At 61.0% G+C, this 17,106-nt stretch overlaps 7 protein-coding genes across 7 annotated transcripts in view; 3 read left to right on the plus strand and 4 right to left on the minus strand.

Annotated features, from left to right (window-relative positions):
• ACA1_057370 (uncharacterized protein) overlaps nt 1-4,398 on the plus strand; it is a gene marked incomplete at both ends in the record, with an annotated part of 4,876 nt that extends 478 nt beyond the window's left edge. Inside the window, one exon of the mRNA XM_004339067.1 lies at nt 93-4,398. Coding sequence (XP_004339115.1) covers nt 93-4,398 — 4,306 coding nt within the window. The remainder of the gene's footprint in view (nt 1-92) is intronic.
• Nucleotides 4,399-4,499: 101 nt separating this feature from the next.
• On the minus strand, nt 4,500-5,156 carry ACA1_057380 (Mimivirus encoded protein, putative; the record flags this gene model as incomplete). The annotated part of the gene is made up of 1 exon (XM_004339068.1): nt 4,500-5,156. One exon carries the CDS (start codon nt 5,154-5,156, stop codon nt 4,500-4,502), a length of 657 nt encoding a protein of 218 aa, XP_004339116.1.
• Nucleotides 5,157-5,464: 308 nt separating this feature from the next.
• On the minus strand, nt 5,465-6,205 carry ACA1_057390 (LSM domain containing protein; the record flags this gene model as incomplete). The annotated part of the gene is made up of 2 exons (XM_004339069.1): nt 5,465-5,667; nt 5,794-6,205. 2 exons carry the CDS (start codon nt 6,203-6,205, stop codon nt 5,465-5,467), a joined length of 615 nt encoding a protein of 204 aa, XP_004339117.1.
• A 263-nt stretch (nt 6,206-6,468) lies between these two features.
• On the plus strand, nt 6,469-10,711 carry ACA1_057400 (leucine rich repeat domain containing protein; the record flags this gene model as incomplete). Its single annotated transcript, XM_004339070.1, has 15 exons — nt 6,469-6,922; nt 7,046-7,162; nt 7,262-7,432; nt 7,531-7,605; nt 7,674-7,748; nt 7,840-7,908; nt 7,985-8,071; nt 8,186-8,317; nt 8,430-8,831; nt 8,905-9,027; nt 9,441-9,593; nt 9,724-9,882; nt 9,964-10,053; nt 10,167-10,445; nt 10,662-10,711. The coding sequence occupies 15 exons, from the start codon at nt 6,469-6,471 to the stop codon at nt 10,709-10,711; spliced, it is 2,436 nt and encodes an 811-aa protein (XP_004339118.1).
• Nucleotides 10,712-10,798: 87 nt separating this feature from the next.
• ACA1_057410 (uncharacterized protein) lies at nt 10,799-11,433 on the minus strand (the record flags this gene model as incomplete). Its single annotated transcript, XM_004339071.1, has 3 exons — nt 10,799-10,926; nt 10,996-11,100; nt 11,166-11,433. The coding sequence occupies 3 exons, from the start codon at nt 11,431-11,433 to the stop codon at nt 10,799-10,801; spliced, it is 501 nt and encodes a 166-aa protein (XP_004339119.1).
• A 683-nt stretch (nt 11,434-12,116) lies between these two features.
• Nucleotides 12,117-14,484, plus strand: ACA1_057420 (ATPase, AAA domain containing protein; the record flags this gene model as incomplete). The annotated part of the gene is made up of 5 exons (XM_004339072.1): nt 12,117-12,650; nt 12,753-13,025; nt 13,133-13,407; nt 13,473-13,969; nt 14,048-14,484. 5 exons carry the CDS (start codon nt 12,117-12,119, stop codon nt 14,482-14,484), a joined length of 2,016 nt encoding a protein of 671 aa, XP_004339120.1.
• Nucleotides 14,485-14,572: 88 nt separating this feature from the next.
• ACA1_057430 (uncharacterized protein) lies at nt 14,573-17,036 on the minus strand (the record flags this gene model as incomplete). The annotated part of the gene is made up of 7 exons (XM_004339073.1): nt 14,573-15,129; nt 15,229-15,358; nt 15,438-15,581; nt 15,659-15,758; nt 15,861-16,073; nt 16,164-16,366; nt 16,536-17,036. 7 exons carry the CDS (start codon nt 17,034-17,036, stop codon nt 14,573-14,575), a joined length of 1,848 nt encoding a protein of 615 aa, XP_004339121.1.
• Between the last annotated feature and the right edge of the window lie 70 nt (nt 17,037-17,106).

The following is a 17,106-nucleotide window of genomic DNA, read 5'->3' on the forward strand; positions in this document are numbered from 1 at the left end:
CCCTCGTCGTCATCAGGGTCACCATCGCCACAGCCGCCGCTGGCCAAGGACGCCCCGTTGCCGGTGCCACCCTCATCGTTGCCATCGCCCAGCTTTGGCCTCGATGCGGCCGGTCGCGCTCGCGCAGGCAGTGCACAGGCACACAACAAGCCGCTGCCCACAGCACCCGTGGCCGCCACGAGCTGCAGCGGCGCAGACGCAGATGAGGTCAAGCACCTGCGCGCGCAGCTGCAGGCTAAGGACGAGCAGATCGACGGCGCGGCGCGGCAGCTCAAGGCCAGGGAGGCCCAAATCGAGGAGCTGAAGGCGCAGGCGCGCGACGATGCCGAGCAGACGCGCGCGCTCCTCCACGCCCGCATCGAGGCGCTGCGCGAGGAGATGCAGCAGCGAGCCCGGGAAAAGGAGGACGCCGAGCGGGGCAAGGCCGAAGCCGACAAGCTGGCGGCCCTGCGCGAGCGCGAGGCGCAGCTGGAGAACGAGTGGCGCCAGCGGCTCGGCGACGAGGTGGCCAAGGCGGTCGATGACCAGCGGCGGGCGCTCGATGCCGACAAGGCCCGCGCGGTCGAGCGGGTGGAGGAGGAGTGGCGGCGCAAGCTCGAGGAGCGGGAGAAGAAGTGGAGCGATGCGGCCGGCGAGGAGGCGGCCGGTTTGCAGAGCAAGCTGCGCGAGGCCGAGGCGAGGGAGCGGGAGGCCGTGGCCCGCGCCGAAGCGGCGCTGCGCGCCAGGCTCGAGGAGCGCGAGAAGGAGCTGGAGGCCAAGGCAACTGAGGCGGGCCAGCAGGTCCAACACCTGCGCGCCCAACTAGACGCGGCCAAAAAGAACGAAAGCGACGCCGTGGCTCGGCTCGAAGGCGAGTGGAGCGCGAAGCTTGAGCTGAAGGTCCAGCAGCTGACGGCTCAGATCGAGGTGGCTAAGAAGAGCGAACGCGACGCCGTGGCTCGGCATGAGGAGAAGGACAGGGCGATTGTCCAAGCGAGCGAGCAGCTCCGGGTCCAGGCGGAGGAGGCCCAGAAGCGCGAGAGCGGAGTCGTGGCTCGGATCGCGGAGGAGTGGCGCGTCAAGTTCGCCGAGAAGGACAGCGAGCTCGAGCGGGCCAAAATGCAGATGCAGGAGGAGTTCGAGAAGAGCAAGAGCCAAGACGTGGCGCGGCTTGAAGAGGAATGGCGCGCCAAGGTCGAGGAGAAGGACAGGCAGCTGCAGCAGACCACCGAGAAGGCCGGCGAGGAAGTGCGGCAGCTGAGGGTCCAATTCGACGAGGCCAAAAAGAGCGAAAGCGAAGCCGTGGCCCGCGTCGTGGAGGAGTGGCGCATCAAGGTCGAGGAGAAGGACAGGGAACTGCAGCAGGCCGTCGAGAAGGCCGGCGAGGAGGTGCTACAGCTAAGGGCCCAGTTGGCGGAGGCCAAGAAGAGCGAAAGCGAAGCCGTGGCCCGCGTCGTGGAGGAGTGGCGCACCAAGGCCGAGGAGAAGGACAGGGAACGGCAACAGGCCGGTGAAAAGGCCGGCGAGGAGGTGCTACAGCTGAGGGCCCAATGGGAGGAGGCCAAGAAAAGCGAAAGCGAAGCCGTGGCCCGCGTCGTGGAGGAGTGGCGCACCGAGGTCGAGGAGAAGGATAGGGAGCGGCAACAGGCTGTCGAGAAGGCGGGAGAGGAGGTGCGACAGCTGACGATACATTTGGACGAGGCCAAGAAGAGCGAAAGCGAGGCCATGGCCCGCGTTGTGGAAGTCAAAAAGAGCGAAAGCGACGCCACCGCCCGCATCGAGGAGGAGTGGCGCGCCAAGTTCGCAGAGAAGGAGAGGGCGCTTGGCGAGGCATTGACGAAGGCTCAAGAGGAGGTTCGGCAGCTGAAGTGCCAGGCGGAGGAGGCCAACAAGAGCGAAAGCGAAGCTGTCATCCGGGTCGCGGAGGAGTGGCGCGCCAAGCTGGCGGAGAAGGAGAAAGAGCGAAGCGAGGCCGTCGCGAAGGCCAGCGAAGACGCAGAGGAGGCCAAGAAGCGCGAAAGCGAGGTCGTGGCTCGACTCGAAGGCGAGTGGCGCGCCAGGCATGAGAAGAGTGAAGAAGAGCTCAATCGCACCATCGCGAAGGCCAGCGAAGACGTTCAGCAGCTGAACCGTCAACTCGAGGAGGCCCAAAAGAGCGAAAGCGGCGCCACCGCTCGGATTGCCGAGGAGTGGCGCACCAGGCTCGAGCAGAAAGACAGGGAGCTCAGCGAGGCCGCCGCGAAGGCCAGCGAAGACGCTCGGCAGCTGAGGGCTGAAGCAGAGGCGACCAAAAAGAACCAAAGCGATGTAGTGGCTCGACTCGAGGAGGAGTGGCGCGCTAAGCTCGAGGAAGCCAAGAACGAAAGTGACGCTGTGGCCCGGCTCGAAGGCGAGTGGCGCGCGAAGCTCGAGGAGAAGGACAAGGAGCTCAGCGATACGCAAGCGAAGGCCGACGAGGAGGCCCAGCGGCAGCTGAGGGTCCATACAGAGGCAGCCATAAAGAGCGAAAGCGAAGCCGTGGCCCGGCTCGAGGCGGAGTGGCGCACCAGGCTCAACGAGAAGGACCAGGCGCTCGGCCAGCAGATCCAGCAGGCCGACGAGGAGGTCCAGCGGCTCACAGCCCAGCTGCGGGAGGCCGAGCACCACGCCAACGAGGCCCAAGCCGAGGCGCAGGCGGCGCTCGAGGCCGAGAGGCAGCGGGCGCGCGAGGCCCAGCTGGCGTGGGAGGCGGCCGCCGCCGAGCGGGAGCAGCGCGCGCAGGCCCAGCTGGCCGAACTCCGCGCCGAGGTCGAGCGCCGCGAGGCTGCGGCAATCAAGTCGGGGAGCGAGAGCGCGCAGGCCGCGTGGGAGGACCGGCTGGCGCGGGCTGCGCGCGAGCACGGCCAGCTCATGGACGAGCAACGGCGGCAGCACGAGGCCCAGCTCGAGGCCCTTCGCGACGAGACTGCCGAGTGGCAGGCCAAGGAAACGGCTCTTAAGAAGGCGGTGGGCGAGCTGCGCGATGAGGCGGAGAGGACCGGGCGGCAGCACGCAGACGCGGAGGCCGCCCTTAAGAAGGCAGTAGAGGGGCTGCGCGAGGCGATGGCCAAGCGCGACGAGGAGGCGCTGGCCGCGGAGCAGGCGAGGGAGGAGGAATCGCGGAAGGAGAGCGAACAGCGCGAGGCCGATCAGCAGAGGCGAGTGGACGACCTGCGCGCCGAGCACGAGGCCGAGCTCCGACGCCAGGCCGCGGAGCTGGGCGAGCAGCTGGCGCAAGCGCGGGTTCGCGAGGCCGAGCTCGAGCGGGCGGGCGACAAGCTGAGGCTGGAGGCCGAGCAGATACGCGAGGAGATGGCGGCCGAACGAGTGCGGGCGGAGAGTGAGGCGCAGACGCTGCTCAGGCGCGAGCTGGACGAGCTCGAGGCCGAGTGGAAGCGACGGATGGAGGAGCGGGAGGGCACCGAATGGACCCGGCGCGTGCGGGAGATCGACCAGGCCTGGCAGGCCAAGCTGGCCGAGCGCGAGGTGGCCCTGGAAGAGCTCAAGGCCGAGGCGGTGCGCGCCAAGGAGAGGGAGGCGGCCGACGCCGAGCAGCGGCTGCGCGAGGAGCTGGCCCGCGAGTGGGGCGAGAAGCTGGCGGCCAAGGAGACCGAGGCGGAGCTGGCCCAGAAGCAGCGCGTCGAGGATGTGGCTCAGGAGTGGGAGCATAAGATGCAACGACAGGCGGGCGAGCTCGACGAGGCCAGAGGCGAATGGCAGCAGCGTGAGCGCGAGCTGCTGGCCCAAGAGGCGGACAAAGAGGCCGCGTGGGAACTTAAAGTGGCGGAACTCACCGCCGCGCACACGCAGGCGAGCGAGGAGTGGGCTCTGCGCGAGCGACAGCTGGCCGACGCCCAACGCACCGCCGAGGCCGAGCACGCCCAGCGTGTCGGCCAAGCCGAGGGCGAGCGGGCCTCCAGGGAGAGCGAGTGGGCGCGCGAACGCGACGGGCTTCGGGAGGAGCTGCGACTGCTCAAGGCCGACACCGCCAGCGACGCCGCTCGCCTGGCCGAGCGCGAGGCCGAGCGGCAGCGACAGGCAGCCGACCGGGACGCGCGATTGGCCGAGCTCACCGAGCAAGCGAGGGACACCGACGAGGCGGCCCAGCGGAGGGAGCTCGAGCAGCTGGTGAAGCGGCTCGAGGAGGAGCTCGAGGCGGTGGTCGAGGAGCTTGAGGCGCTCGGGCGCGAGAACGAGAGGCTGACAGCAGACCTGGCGCGAGAGTCGGCGGCGCGGGCCAAGGTCGAGGAGGACCTGCGCGGGGCGCTGGCGCAGATCGAATCGCGAGACGCCGAGATCGACGCCCTCCAGGCCGAAGTGGAGAACTGGGCCACCCTCATGGAGCAGATGCAGAACGAAGGTGGCAACAACGCCGCTTCCGGCGGAACGCAGCCCGCCTGATGTACAGTGAAACCATGAAAGAATCGCCAACTTTATTTGAGTATAAAAAGCCTTGCAGGGTGGGCATTGGGGTGCCCGAGCATCGCGGCGATGATGGAGCATCACAAGAGCTGAGGCTCGACCATGAGACAAACGAGGTTCTCGATCCAGTCGATGTAACCGGCCTCGTTGAACTTGCGCACCACGACGAGCTCGTTCTGCGTGCCGGCCACCCGATAAAACGACTGGTGGCGCGTGAGCGTGCCGTCGCTCTGGCGCAGGTAGGGCAGGTCGCGGTGCACGTTGAAGTGCATGTTGCGCCCGAAGGCGATCGACTGGGTGATGTTGCCGTCGTCCTCGGGCCAGTCGAACTCCAGGCACGTGCCCTCTTCGGCGCGGCCCGGCAGCGCGTTGCCGTACTCGCGGATGACCAGCGGCGGGAGGGTGGGTCCGAAGGCGAAGCTGGTGGTGACCCAGCAGCCGCACGAGGGCTCGTAGAGCGTGGACTGGTTGAACCAGGGCACGTCGATGGTGGCCGTCACGTGGCCGGTCGACGGGTCGTAGTAGGTGAAGGAGCCCGAGCAGTTGAAGGTGCCCAGGTTGGCGGCCTTGATGGGCTCGAGCCTGGCCAGGCCCTCAGGCGTGAACGGCACCTCGTGACACGTGGTGTCGAAGAACCCACCGGTGGTGGTTGCCAGTGCAGGAGGCACAAAGGTCACAGCGACGAAGGTCAGGGCCAGGGCGAACAACAGCTGAAGCAGGCGATTGAGGTTGGTCATGGTTGGTCTTGTTGCTTGGAGCAAAGAGGAGCTGAAGAGTGAGTGACGAGAGAGCAGAGCAAACGGCTTTTTATGTGGGCTTCGATGGATTGCTGGCACTTTGCTTCATTGGTCGAGGACAGACAGCAGGCGGATTCGACCGAACTCGATTCGGTCGATTATGCCGAGGCCTGCTGAGTTCGGCCGAAGCGAGTTCGGTTGAATCCAATTGCACACAAAGACTACAAGTGGAAAGTGGTGCGCCGAGATAGATGGGTGGGGGAGACTTGTTGTTGGCCTTGTGCCGCATCCAACATTGCTGGGCTCGCTTACACCGGCAGCTCGCCTGCGGCCGCAGCCTTGGCCTCCTCGGCAGCGGCCTCTCGCTCTTCGTCGGCCTCCTTCCGCCGTCGCTCCTCTTCCTCCTCCTTCAGCTTCTGCTTGCCCTCTTCCGTGAGCTTGGCCCAGTGCACAGACTTGATGAACTTGCCTCCGATCAGTATCAGCCCTGCGTTGCGCTTTTCTTCTTTCTCTGCGTGTACACCACACACACGACACACACACACACACACACGACACACACGACACACACACACACACAATCAGAAGACCAACCAAGTCATCAACGAGCGTCCGGTAAAGAAAGAAGAAGCTATACCCGGTCCGTCGTCATCGATCTTCACCCTTCGATACTCGCGGCACTCGGAGAGGATCATGCTTCGCTGCTTGTCGAAGGCCAGGAATCGGCCGACAAAGATGCGCCCGTCGGCAATCACCACCTTCACCCCTCGGCCGATCATCTCCTGGCGCACCCGGGCGATGTTGGGCGTGTCGTGCGTCGAATTGCACAGCTGCGCATCCCAGACGCTCTCTGGATTGAGCTTCACGCCGCATCGTACGCAAAATTTGTAGGCATTTCGCTTCAAAATCTGCCCGCATGCGCCGCACATGATGTCGTGCTCTTCCTGCCCCGGCGCCTCGTCCTTTTTCGCCTCCTCCTCCGCTGTTGGCAGCGTCTCCTCCTTCAACCCCTCCTGATCCGCTACCGCTCTCTGTCCTTCCTCCGCCATCTTTGTGTTTGAGGCTTCTTTGATTCATTTATTTTGCAATTCATTTCGAAATTATTTGCAACACCTGTAATTTTTTCGAAACAGTTTGAAAAATGAAACTGCAGATAAAACACATTGTTCGAAAACTGCAGCAGTGTTCGAACAATAAGAAAAAATGAAGAGGAGGTGACGTCAGCCTCTGTTCGCTGAAGCCTGAAGTACAACCGAGCGGGTGACGATGCACACAACACAGCACTCTTTTACTCGATTTTTTCACCACCACGATGGAGGCACACGCTGGTGCGCTGTGGGAAAGCATATTACCGGTTGAAGAGGAGGAGCGGGGGCATGTGCGGTCGCTGCTTTGGCGCTGTGTGGACCTGGTGGTGCGGGACATCACCAGCTGCGCCGCGCTCGACACGCTGCCGCTCGACGTCCAGGCCGCCCTGCTCGCCCTGGTGTGCCGTCGGCGCGTGTGCGACCGGCGCCTGATGCGCCTCTTCTCGCCCGAGCTCCACGTCGGACCCAACATGCTGCTACACAACATGGGCTTCGCCCTCTCCGGCCTCAAGGTGTTGAGCCGCTTTGCGCACGTCGCCAGGCTGGACTTGTCGGGGCAGAAGGCGCTCGACTGCCGACGCGTGGGTCCGGTGATCGCACGTATGCGCGGGCTGACGTCGCTCAATCTGCGCCGCTACCCGCACCACCTGAGCCTCGCCGACATGAAGTCGATCGCTGGTACGGCGTGACAGCGTTAACGTATTCTAATTGCAATGGCGTCCCTAGTGATACTGACTCTGTGTGTGTGTTGTGTGTGTTGTGTGTGTTGTGTGTGTTGTGTGTGTTGTGTGTGTGTGTCAGGTCTGACTGGCTTGGCAGAGCTCAATCTCAGCCGCTCTCGCGTCGAGGACGCCCACGCGAACTTGCTGGCTGGGCTGAGCTCAAGCCTCACCTCGCTCGACATCTCGCGTTGTCGAGGTGCGCCCGCCCGTGGTCTCTCTCGATGACATTCTCTTGGCTAGCGCTGACCGCCCGGGCGCCTTGGCTTTGTGCGGCACCCACATGGGTGGCCATCAGGTCTTCGTGGCGATTTGTGGGCGCTCCCCAAGCTGACGCAGCTGCGCGCGCTGAACATCTCGAGCGTGGATCTGCTGCCGCTCGTGCTGGACTACGTAGACCAGATGTCCTCGCTAGTGCGACTCAACGCCTCCATGTCAAATTGGCTCCGGGATACCAGCCGCCTGGCCGGTACTACGACCACCCTGTGTTTTGAAGAGAAGAGCTCCGGTCGAGACAGTGTGAATCGCACACTGACCCCGATCGGTTGTTACTGTTGTGCTCTACAGGTCTGACCCAACTGGAAGACCTGGACTTGGCCAATGTTTCTCGGATGACCGACGAATCCCTGGAGGGTTTGCAAAGTACATACAGCCAGGCCAAAGGGAGTGCGTTCAGGACCTAACGGAGGCTCATGGTTTCCCACACGCAGGCTTGACGCGGCTGCGGAGACTCAACTTGAAGGGCACCGACTTGAGCGATTACGGGCTAACAATGTTCCTGACCAGTACACCTTCCACAGCTACCCGCTTTTCCATGCCCCGTTCCTTCTTAACACACAAGTGCTCACGCTCACGGTGATGACGATGGTGCGCCAGATCTGCACAACCTGGAACTGCTCGACCTCTCCAACACCGCGGCCTCCAAGGCGCCGAAAAAACTGCTCGGTAAGTCGTCTCTGCACCTCAGGTGGTGGTGCGATCGGGTGCTGGTGCTGCTTCTTCCTAACGGCTGTTTGCGTAGACCAGGGCCGGCTTCCGAGTCTGCGACAAGTCAACCTAATTCAGAATTACCGAGCGTTCACCGAGGGTGACCTGATGGCAATCAAGAGTACGACATCTCTCCACCACTACCAGCCACAGTGTTGGGCACACCACAGTAATGTTGACTGCTCATCGTCATCATCATCATCATTATCATCATCGTCATCAGGTTCTTATCCAGAGTTGAGGGTGATGTGCAACTGGACCTCGTTCCAGGACACGGTCGCGTGGACCTTCGAGTCGTCCGAGACAACGCGCGACCCGGACCTCTGCGCTCGATGGCTCGAATTCCTACGCGGCCGCCTCCACAACGGTACGGCCCAACTCATAAGTCTGGTCGTACATAGCCACAGCTCAACACAGGCTGCAGCCGCGCAGCAATCATTCTTCCGAAGCAATTCATTAACTACTACCGTGTATCGCAGGCGATACGAAGAATGATTACTACGGAGGACGGTGGAACTTTAGGCCCAGGGTGGAGAGGAGTCGCCGGCGCCCAAGACCCGCACGACGCGGCATGCAACAGTTCGCAATTCCCGAACAGCCGGCTGCATCGACGTCAGCTCTGAAGAAGCAACGGCACAAGGCGAAGTCCTACCGCGAGAGTGGGGACGGCAGCGACCAGGAGGACCACCGCGGGTACAACCTGACGGGCTCGCTGCTGTCCCACGATCGGAGCTCGATGGTCCGGCGCGCCATACCCTACCTCGGTCAGGTTCTGCAGTTGATGACTGCTCACTTCGACCACCGCGAGGTCGTCAATCACGGCATCAGCCTGGTGCGCGAGCTGTCCCACTGCCTGGTGCAGCCGTCGCTCAGGATAGAACGTGCGCTCCACCAATCCACACCTACGAGGACCACCACACGCCCACGTTCCTCACATTCGTGGTTCCACACTAGTGGCCCAAGAGCTGAGTGAGCAGGAATGGCGCGACTTCATGTATCGCTGCCTATGGGCCTACCCGAGCGACGCCATGACGGTCAAGAACGTGCTCAAGGCCCTGCCCGCAATGTACAACTCAGGTACATGCCCGTCCTTCGCTTTTTCTTACGGTCACCATAGTCACAGGCTGATCACGCACGCACCTACACACACACACACACACACACACACACACACACACACACCACGACGCACGCACCTACACACACACACACACACACACACACACACACACACACACACACACACACACACACACACACAGCATATCCATCGCTGCCACAGCCGCGTCTGGTCCGTGCGCTCGTAGAGATAATGCGAACGCAATCCACAGATGTCGCCATCGCGTCGCGGTGCGTGGACGTTGTCCTCCATATCTCGGCGGCCGTGAGGAAAGCTCCTGGTAGGCTCGCCCAACCTTTGTGGTTGCCCTCTGTGTAGACAGGTTGGCTGATGCACCATCCGTTCTTCGTTTCTCTCTCTTCTTTGACAGGCCCCGCTCGTGAGAGTGCCGACCGATACCTCGCTTTGGCGCTGACGGAAGGGTTCGTCGCGTCGATGGTGTGCTCGATTGCTCAGCACCCGCACCAGCCCCGATTGCTGCTATCCGCGGGTCGGTTGGCCGAACACGCCATCAAATCCTCTCGTACTTCATCCCATCAAGTCGTTTATGCTTCAACACCGTGTGTGTGTGTGTGTGTGTGTGTGTGTGTGTGTGTGTGCGTACGTACGTGCGTGCGTGGGTCTGACGTCTTCCTTTGCTTCGGTCGTGTCAGTCCGAGAGAGAGTGATCGATGAATTGCTCCGCATCGGATTCCTGGAAGTGTTCCGCTCGGCGCTGGCCCCCTTCGCAAAGAGCCACACCACCCGAGAGCAGACCTACGTCGTAAACGGCCAACGCGTTATCAAGATGCTCCATGGCGCTCTCAGAGCAGGTACAGAAGCTTCCCATATCCCCCTTGCCGCAACGTGATCGGGGCGAAATGGGCTTTGGTCACCAACACCCATCACAGCAGCTGTGCCCAAGCAAACACCGGGTTCGTGGGCGAAACCGAGCCCTGTGAAGCACCCCAAGGCAAGGAAGCTGGCTGAGATTCTCCCCGCCGGTACGATTTCTGGTTGCAGAGTGCCTTGCGTTCGTTTCGGGTGCGTGTCGGGTGCGTGTCGGGTGCGTGTGTGCGTGTGCGTGTGGCATCACAGACATTGACAATGTCTGCAGAGACGAAGCTGGATGCCAATCGGAACCGACGCCGACGCAAGAAGCAGGCTAAGCAGTCGAGGCAACACTTCCGCGAAGTGGTCCACCGCAAGAAGGAGAAGCGGGACCGCAAGTTCAAACGAATGGAGGTGCGCTACAAACGCAGGAACTACCGCGAGGAAGAGGCCGCCAAGGAGGAGGAGTACGACCGGGTCTGTAACTTGAAGGAGGCCCGGGGCACACAGTGGATGAAGAACCAAAAGGCGAAGAACCTGCGCCTCAAAAAGCAGCACAGAGGAGGTACTGTCCTTCTCACTCCACCTTGCGCCAGCCTCGAATGTGGGCGTCGGCTCTTGCGGTCAGCTCACTACTAACATCTCTCGTGAACAACAGCGCCACGAACACGTGAGCGACGTGGCGGCCTGGATTTGATGCAGCTCAGCAGAAAGAAAAAGGGTACCCGATCTCTCACACACACACAACGACCGACTGACTGATGATCGTGGATTCACACAGACCTGCGCGCCAAGTCTTCGTATGATTTTGCTGCCGACATTTATCTGTGAACGCGCGAGCAAGCGTGACGTAGCCCACTTGTACTATGAACAAAGAGCCCTCCAGCCGATGTATGGTTTTCGTGAGGCCCTCACTACTTAGGCTCCGGCGTGGGTGGTCTGCCTGGCAGTCGGAAGGGTCGACAGACTGACGAGCTTCCGCATGTCCTCCGGCACCGCGTTCATCACCTTCTTGAAGTCTCCCTGCGGCAGGTGTACCCGGATCACTGAAACGAGTGGGCGTGAGCCACCATCTTCCGTCATCATGCAGCCCTCGCACTCACTGTGATGAGTACCTTGAAGGGCGTTGATGGTGTTGAGTTCCAGGTTGTCCGCGAGCGGCCCGGGGGTGGTGCCCAGGTGGTACTTGATCGTGTCGTAGAAGTCGCCGATCGTTCGCACTACAACATCGGACCCAATTCAATCTTCTTCTTCTTCTTCAGAATCTGTTGAACTAGAGATGTACCTTCATCACGGGGCTCGACTGCCTTCCAGCCCTCGTAGTAGATTCCACGGAGCAGCATGGGCAGCTTCTCGGTGAGGCTGATGTTGTCGAGCACGCCCGACCAGTCCCTGATGGTGAAGAACACGGCGCGCAGGAGCGTGTAGGCCTGGTGGAGGTCGTGCAGGTCGCACTGCGCTCGGATGTCTGAGAGCCACTGGTTCGCCTTGGCCAGCGCAGGCGCAAAGAGCTGGGGGACCGTCACTTCCGGTCCATGAACGTTGGCCGTCATCTGTGGCTTGGGTGGAGGTGTTGGTCTGTAGTTTGAATGTTGCTGGGCTCAATGCACTGGCCACTCAAATAGATAGGGATCAGGAATTCTCACCCAGATGTCGCCTGTCAAGTTGTCTTCCTCCACTGAAACTTGAGTGATTCCAGCAGGACTTATCTGAGTTGGTAAATGTCCTGACAGCACACCCAAGTTAGGGTGATCAGTTGTTGAGGATGGCTCCTCAGTCACATCCCCATGGTCATTTTTGACCTCTCATTGCAAAATGAGCACCTTTTTGCAGTCTTGCAGCACATGGCCTGCAGTCCATGCTTGCTGCTGGTGCTTTGGGAGGAGCTTGTTGTTGTCTCTGTACCCACCCCTAGTTGTTTTGCTCTATAATACCTAAAATTCCATCTCTACCAATCTATTCTCTCTGGCAAGAACCTAGAACAAAAGGTTAGTGGATACTACTGGAGGTGGAGGGCTAAGAAGAGACGTACAGCCAAGAGACGCCCCCACCAGAAAGAGACAGAAAAGGGAAAGAAAGAGGTCATTTCCTTGTTTTTTTGTTCATGTATTCATTTTCGCTTCAGGCTGCAGCCAAAAAAATATCAGGGATCAGAGAATGGCCATGTGCGACTTGTACACGACTACACGACTTGGTCTTGTAGACTCGAATTCTCATCCTTATTATACCAACCACAATGCGCATCACGGTCACCTACAACAATCCTCTGACCTCCGAGTCGGAGGCAGTAATGGTACTCATCAAGCCTGCCGGCACCAGTGAAGATGAAATGAGAGAAAAGGGGAGCTACATGGTCGGGCGATTGTTGGAAGATGCGAGCCGCAGGCTGAGTGCAGCTGTGGGCGAGAAGGTGGAGCTGGTGAAGCTCACCAATGCCGACGGCGCTACACTTCTGCCCGAAGACGAGGTTGCCGACTACGTCGAAGACGGCGAGCAGCTCGCGGGCTTCACCAAATCGCAGCTCGACAAGAAGCAGGAGGTGGCGGCTCAGGAGAAGGAGAAGGATGAGAAGAAGGAAGAGGAAGACGACGCTGGCGAACTCAAGGGCTTCTCCGTCACCAAGAAGATGGTAAAGGTGTGCGACGGCGAGTTCGAGGAGCAAACGCTTCTCACGATCGAGGACCACGATTTGCGTAGCGCCATCAATCAGTTCGCCTCAGACGACACCTTCTACGAGGACCGCCCGCAAGTCGACCCCGAGACTCTACTCGTACGTCCTCCACACCACCATCATCTTTAGCAACCCTCCACAGACTGTTGCTAGATGCAAGACCCTCACCGGCTGGCTCTCTGGCCGCCCAACTCTACACAGTGCCATCTGCCGCAGTTCAAGTCGAACAGCAACTCGTTCTACCAGCAGATGCTGGAGCCGCTGGTGGCGTGGCTGGAAAAGCGGTACAAGGGCACCAACGACAAGATCGAGCGCATGCTCCAGGAGCAGAAGATCTCCTACAACGCCCTCTGGTTCCTCTTCAACACCGGCAAGAAGGTGTGGGGCACCGACGCGGGCCTTCTCATCGCGGGCGAGGTCAAGACCGCCAAGTACATGCGCGGATTCTTCCCTGGGCTCCTCATTACCGCAAAGGTGCGCAATGTTCCGCGTCGTTTGTGTCGTGTGTGTTTGTGTTTGTGTGTTGTGTGTGTGTCGTGTGAAGTTGAGCTCACGCTCCACTCAATGCTGCACATGAACAGGTGGTCAAGTCATCGGGCCAAGCGTACCTCAACAAGGACCACCAGTTCTTCATCCCCATGTTCGCCGGAGCCAAGAAGCTGGAGGACCTGCCGGTGCAGATCCTCACCGACGAGCTCGAGGCCAAGCTCACCGCTCGCGGCAAGCTCTTCCAGGCCCTCGCTCTCGGCGCCCACTACAAGGTCTACAGCGGCCACATGCTCTTCCGCACCGGCTGGTGCGTGCACAAGTACAAGGCCGACGGTCGCATCATGATCGACGGCGTCTCCTTCAACAGGTGCGTGTAGGGTGCAGTGTGTGCGTGTGTGCGGTGTGTGCGGTGGACTTACTCTCTTGACACAGGATCAACCCGGGCTATGAGGAGTTCACGGAGTACAGCTCGTTCAGGACGAGCGCCGATCTGGCCAAGCTGAGCGAGGACCAGCTGTGGATGACGTGGCCCACGCTGCCCGGGTTCAGCTTCACGGCCAAGAAGTGGGGCGAGGTGATCGTGGACAATGTGGCCGACGTGGTGTTCGACGACAAGGCCTTCGATCGGCTCGTGCTGGCCAAGGAGAAGAAGACCCTCATCAAGTCGCTGGTGGCCAACAACAGCACGGCCGCCTTCAGCGATGTGATCTCGGGCAAGGGCGGCGGATGCATCTTCCTGCTGCACGGCAAGCCCGGCGTGGGCAAGACCCTCACGGCCGAGGCCATCGCCGAACTGCTCCACCGCCCGCTCTACTCGGTGAGCGTGGGCGAGCTCGGCACGAGCACCGACCAGCTCGAGGCCCGCCTCAAGGAGATCCTCGAGGTAGCCAGCTCCTGGGACGCCGTCATCCTCATCGACGAAGCCGACAGTACCTCCACTCTCTCCTTCGCTCTTTCTTGCTCGCTTTCGTTCTTCTTTCTTCGCTCTAACTCTATTGTGCCTGCAGTCTTCCTGGAGCGTCGGTCGGAGAACGACATCAAGCGTAATGCGATGGTGGGCATCTTCCTGCGACTGCTCGAGTACCACCAGGGCGTGCTCTTCCTCACCACCAACCGGGTCAAGTCCTTCGACTCGGCCTTCCACAGCCGCATCAGCATCGCCCTCAAGTACAGCGACCTCGACTTCGCCTCGCGCCGCAAGATCTGGGCCAACCTGCTTGACGCCGCCTCGGTCGACCTCGCCAAGGCCCGGCTCGACCTCGAGAAGCTCGCCGCCTTCGAGCTCAACGGCCGCCAGATCCGCACAGTGATCCGCCTCGCCCTCTCGCTCGCGCAGACCGAGGGCGACGGCGGCCTCACCGAGGCCCACATCGAACGCACCATCAACGTCTCCCTCCAGTTCAAGCACGACCTCGACTCCATGGCCGCCGACGACTGCCTCTAAGCTGCGTCATCATCCACATCATCATCACTCAAACAAAATGCAAATAGATGGCTTGCTTTGTAAGGGCAACAAGACAAGGCCTGCGTCATCACGAGGCAGCAGTGGCTTCTTCCTCTACGTCGTCTGAGTCTTCTTGTTGCTGCTGCTGCTGTTGCTGCCGCCTCTTGTTCTCCTCGTCGAGCAGCAGGCCTCGCTTCTCCTGGATGATGCCCACGTTGTGGTCCACCTTGGCCAGCACCAGCGCCAGCGGGAACTGACTCGCGTTCTGGCTCGTGATCCCCATCCAGTCCGCCGTCGCCGTCGCCGTCTTGTTGATGTTGTTGTTGGTCTCCTTCCTCTTTCCTTTGCCGGCGGACTTCTTTCTGGCCGACGTCTTGCTCTCGCGCTCGCGGGCCTTGTCCTTGTCCCGCTCCTCGAGGAGCTGGCTCGCCTTGCGCTTCTTGTTGTTGTTCTTCTTCTTGTGGGAGGCCAGCGCGGCGGCCAGCTCCTGCTGCTCGGCGCTGGCGTCCATGTGCGCGTCGCACAGCGGCGGCTGCGTCGTTCGCAGGATGGGCTGACCGCACGTGTGCCCGCGAGCCGCGTGCCACTCGCCCTTGGCGTAGGTGCACCCGATGTACAGCTGCTGCTGCGGGTCCCGCAAGATGTCTGTTGACAGGAAATCGAATGAGCGTGTCGTGTCGTGTGTCGTGTGTCGTGTCGTGTCGTGCGCGGTGAGAAGAGAAAGTGCGGAAGGAGAGGTGGTACGGGTGCGGCAGAAGTCGGAGGGGGCGAGGGCTCGTAGCCGACATTCGGGCACGTGGCAGTAGCCGATGGTGTCGTCCAGCTTGACCTTGGCCTCCTTCGAGTGAATGTACAGCGCTCGCAGCTGATCCTCCTGTACGCCACCCAATCGTTAATCCCGCCGTCCAACACCACACACCACATACAACACACACACAATGCACACAGCGAACCTGCTTCTGGCCCTGCTTTGGCTTGTTGCGTTTGTCGATCACGCCCTTTCCATGATGTCGCTTGCCCTCGCCCGCCAGGCCCATCTTCTCCCGCTCCAGCGCCACCTTTTTGTTGTAGAGCTCGTACGTCGATTGCAGGTTGTCCTGTCGCACACACCGTAGAGCCCCGTGTTGGCCTTCCATCCACATCCAGCCGCACGCACCGCTCGTGTAATAGGTACCTGGAGGCGATAGTACTGCAGTTTGTAGAGTTGAAGCAGCTTGAGGACCTTCGCCTTGCGTCGTTGGAGCAGCTCCTCTTCGGTCAGCACCTGCTGGTCCCTGCACACGCGGCCGCATACCATCAGGACCTCGCGCGTGTTGCGTGTTGCGTGCGGTCAAAAACACTCGCGGGCACGGAAAGCAAAATGGGTGGTGTAGTACTGCAGTGGATCGGACTCGGGGGCGCTGTCGTGCTCGAGGTGCCAGAGGAAGCTGTCGGGAATGAAGGCGTCGTTGTCGTAATCGCGATCGAGGTCGCTGATCGCGTCCTCCGACCCGCTCTCCACATCGGCCTCCTCCCCGTTTTCCTCCTCGTCCGACGGGAACTCGTCGCTCGACTCCTCCTCCTCAGCCGCACCTGCCGACTGTGTCTCCCTGCAGCCCCGACACGACACGACACGACACGACACGAGTTATTAGAGGTGAAGTCGATAACAGACGATTGCGCGGCGCATGGAGTAGTACTCGGATTTGATCTTCTTGGCGTTGGGCGTGGTGGCGCCCTTGCGCTTGGGGCTCTTCTCGGGGATGCCGTGCTTGGCCAGCACGCTCATGAGCGCCGTGTGGGCGCCCTTGTTGGAGCGGAGGTCGGCCCGCGACTTGCCGCCGGCGCCGCCGGCCTTGCCCTGCCCGCGCTTGGCCGCCGTGCGCGGCTGCAGCCCCAGGATCTGCCGATGGTGCGAGCAGTACACCCTTCACGTGCGTGCGCACACGCGCAATGTCAGCCACACACAACACACAGACACACAGATACACACACACACACAACACACACGCGACACACAACACACAACGCAAGCCAAAGCAGGCGTACACGTCGTCGTGTGGTGGAGGGACGGGGTTGGTGCAGCGGCGGTTGCCCTTCTTCTTGCACAGGTACTCGCACTGCTGGAAGCCCGAGGTGGGGTCCTCGAGGATGTGCTTGATGCAGAAGCCGCGGCCCTCCATGCGCCGCTGCTTGCACACCTTGGTGCTGTGACTGCACAGCTTCTTGCCATCGGCCGAAAAGTGGATGTTGGAGCCCTCCAGCATCGTCGTAGAAGATGAGGATGAGGCCTTGGCAGTCACGGCTGTCGATGGCGAGCGTTGGGTAGCCGACGAAGATTTTGGTGATTTCTGTGTTGATGTGGATGATGCGGTATTGCCAACGCTTGATTTGGACTTGTAACTGATCGTGGGGTAGGCTTCTTCAGCCCCCTCCTCGACCTCCTCTTCCATTTCTTCGATTTCTTCTTCCATTATTTCCTCCTCGATTTCTTCGATCTCCTCCTCCTCGTCCTCTTCAGCCATCTCTACCACCTCGCTGACCACCGACGAGTCTGACGCCACCTCCTCCATCATCTACGCCGTTGTTTATCTTGCCTTCTTCTTGCGGCAGTGTTTGATTTGGTTTCTTTTTTTCTTTTAA

Source organism: Acanthamoeba castellanii, assembly GCF_000313135.1.
Source record: "Acanthamoeba castellanii str. Neff unplaced genomic scaffold scf7180000084599, whole genome shotgun sequence".
Taxonomy (NCBI): Eukaryota; Discosea; order Longamoebia; family Acanthamoebidae; genus Acanthamoeba; species Acanthamoeba castellanii.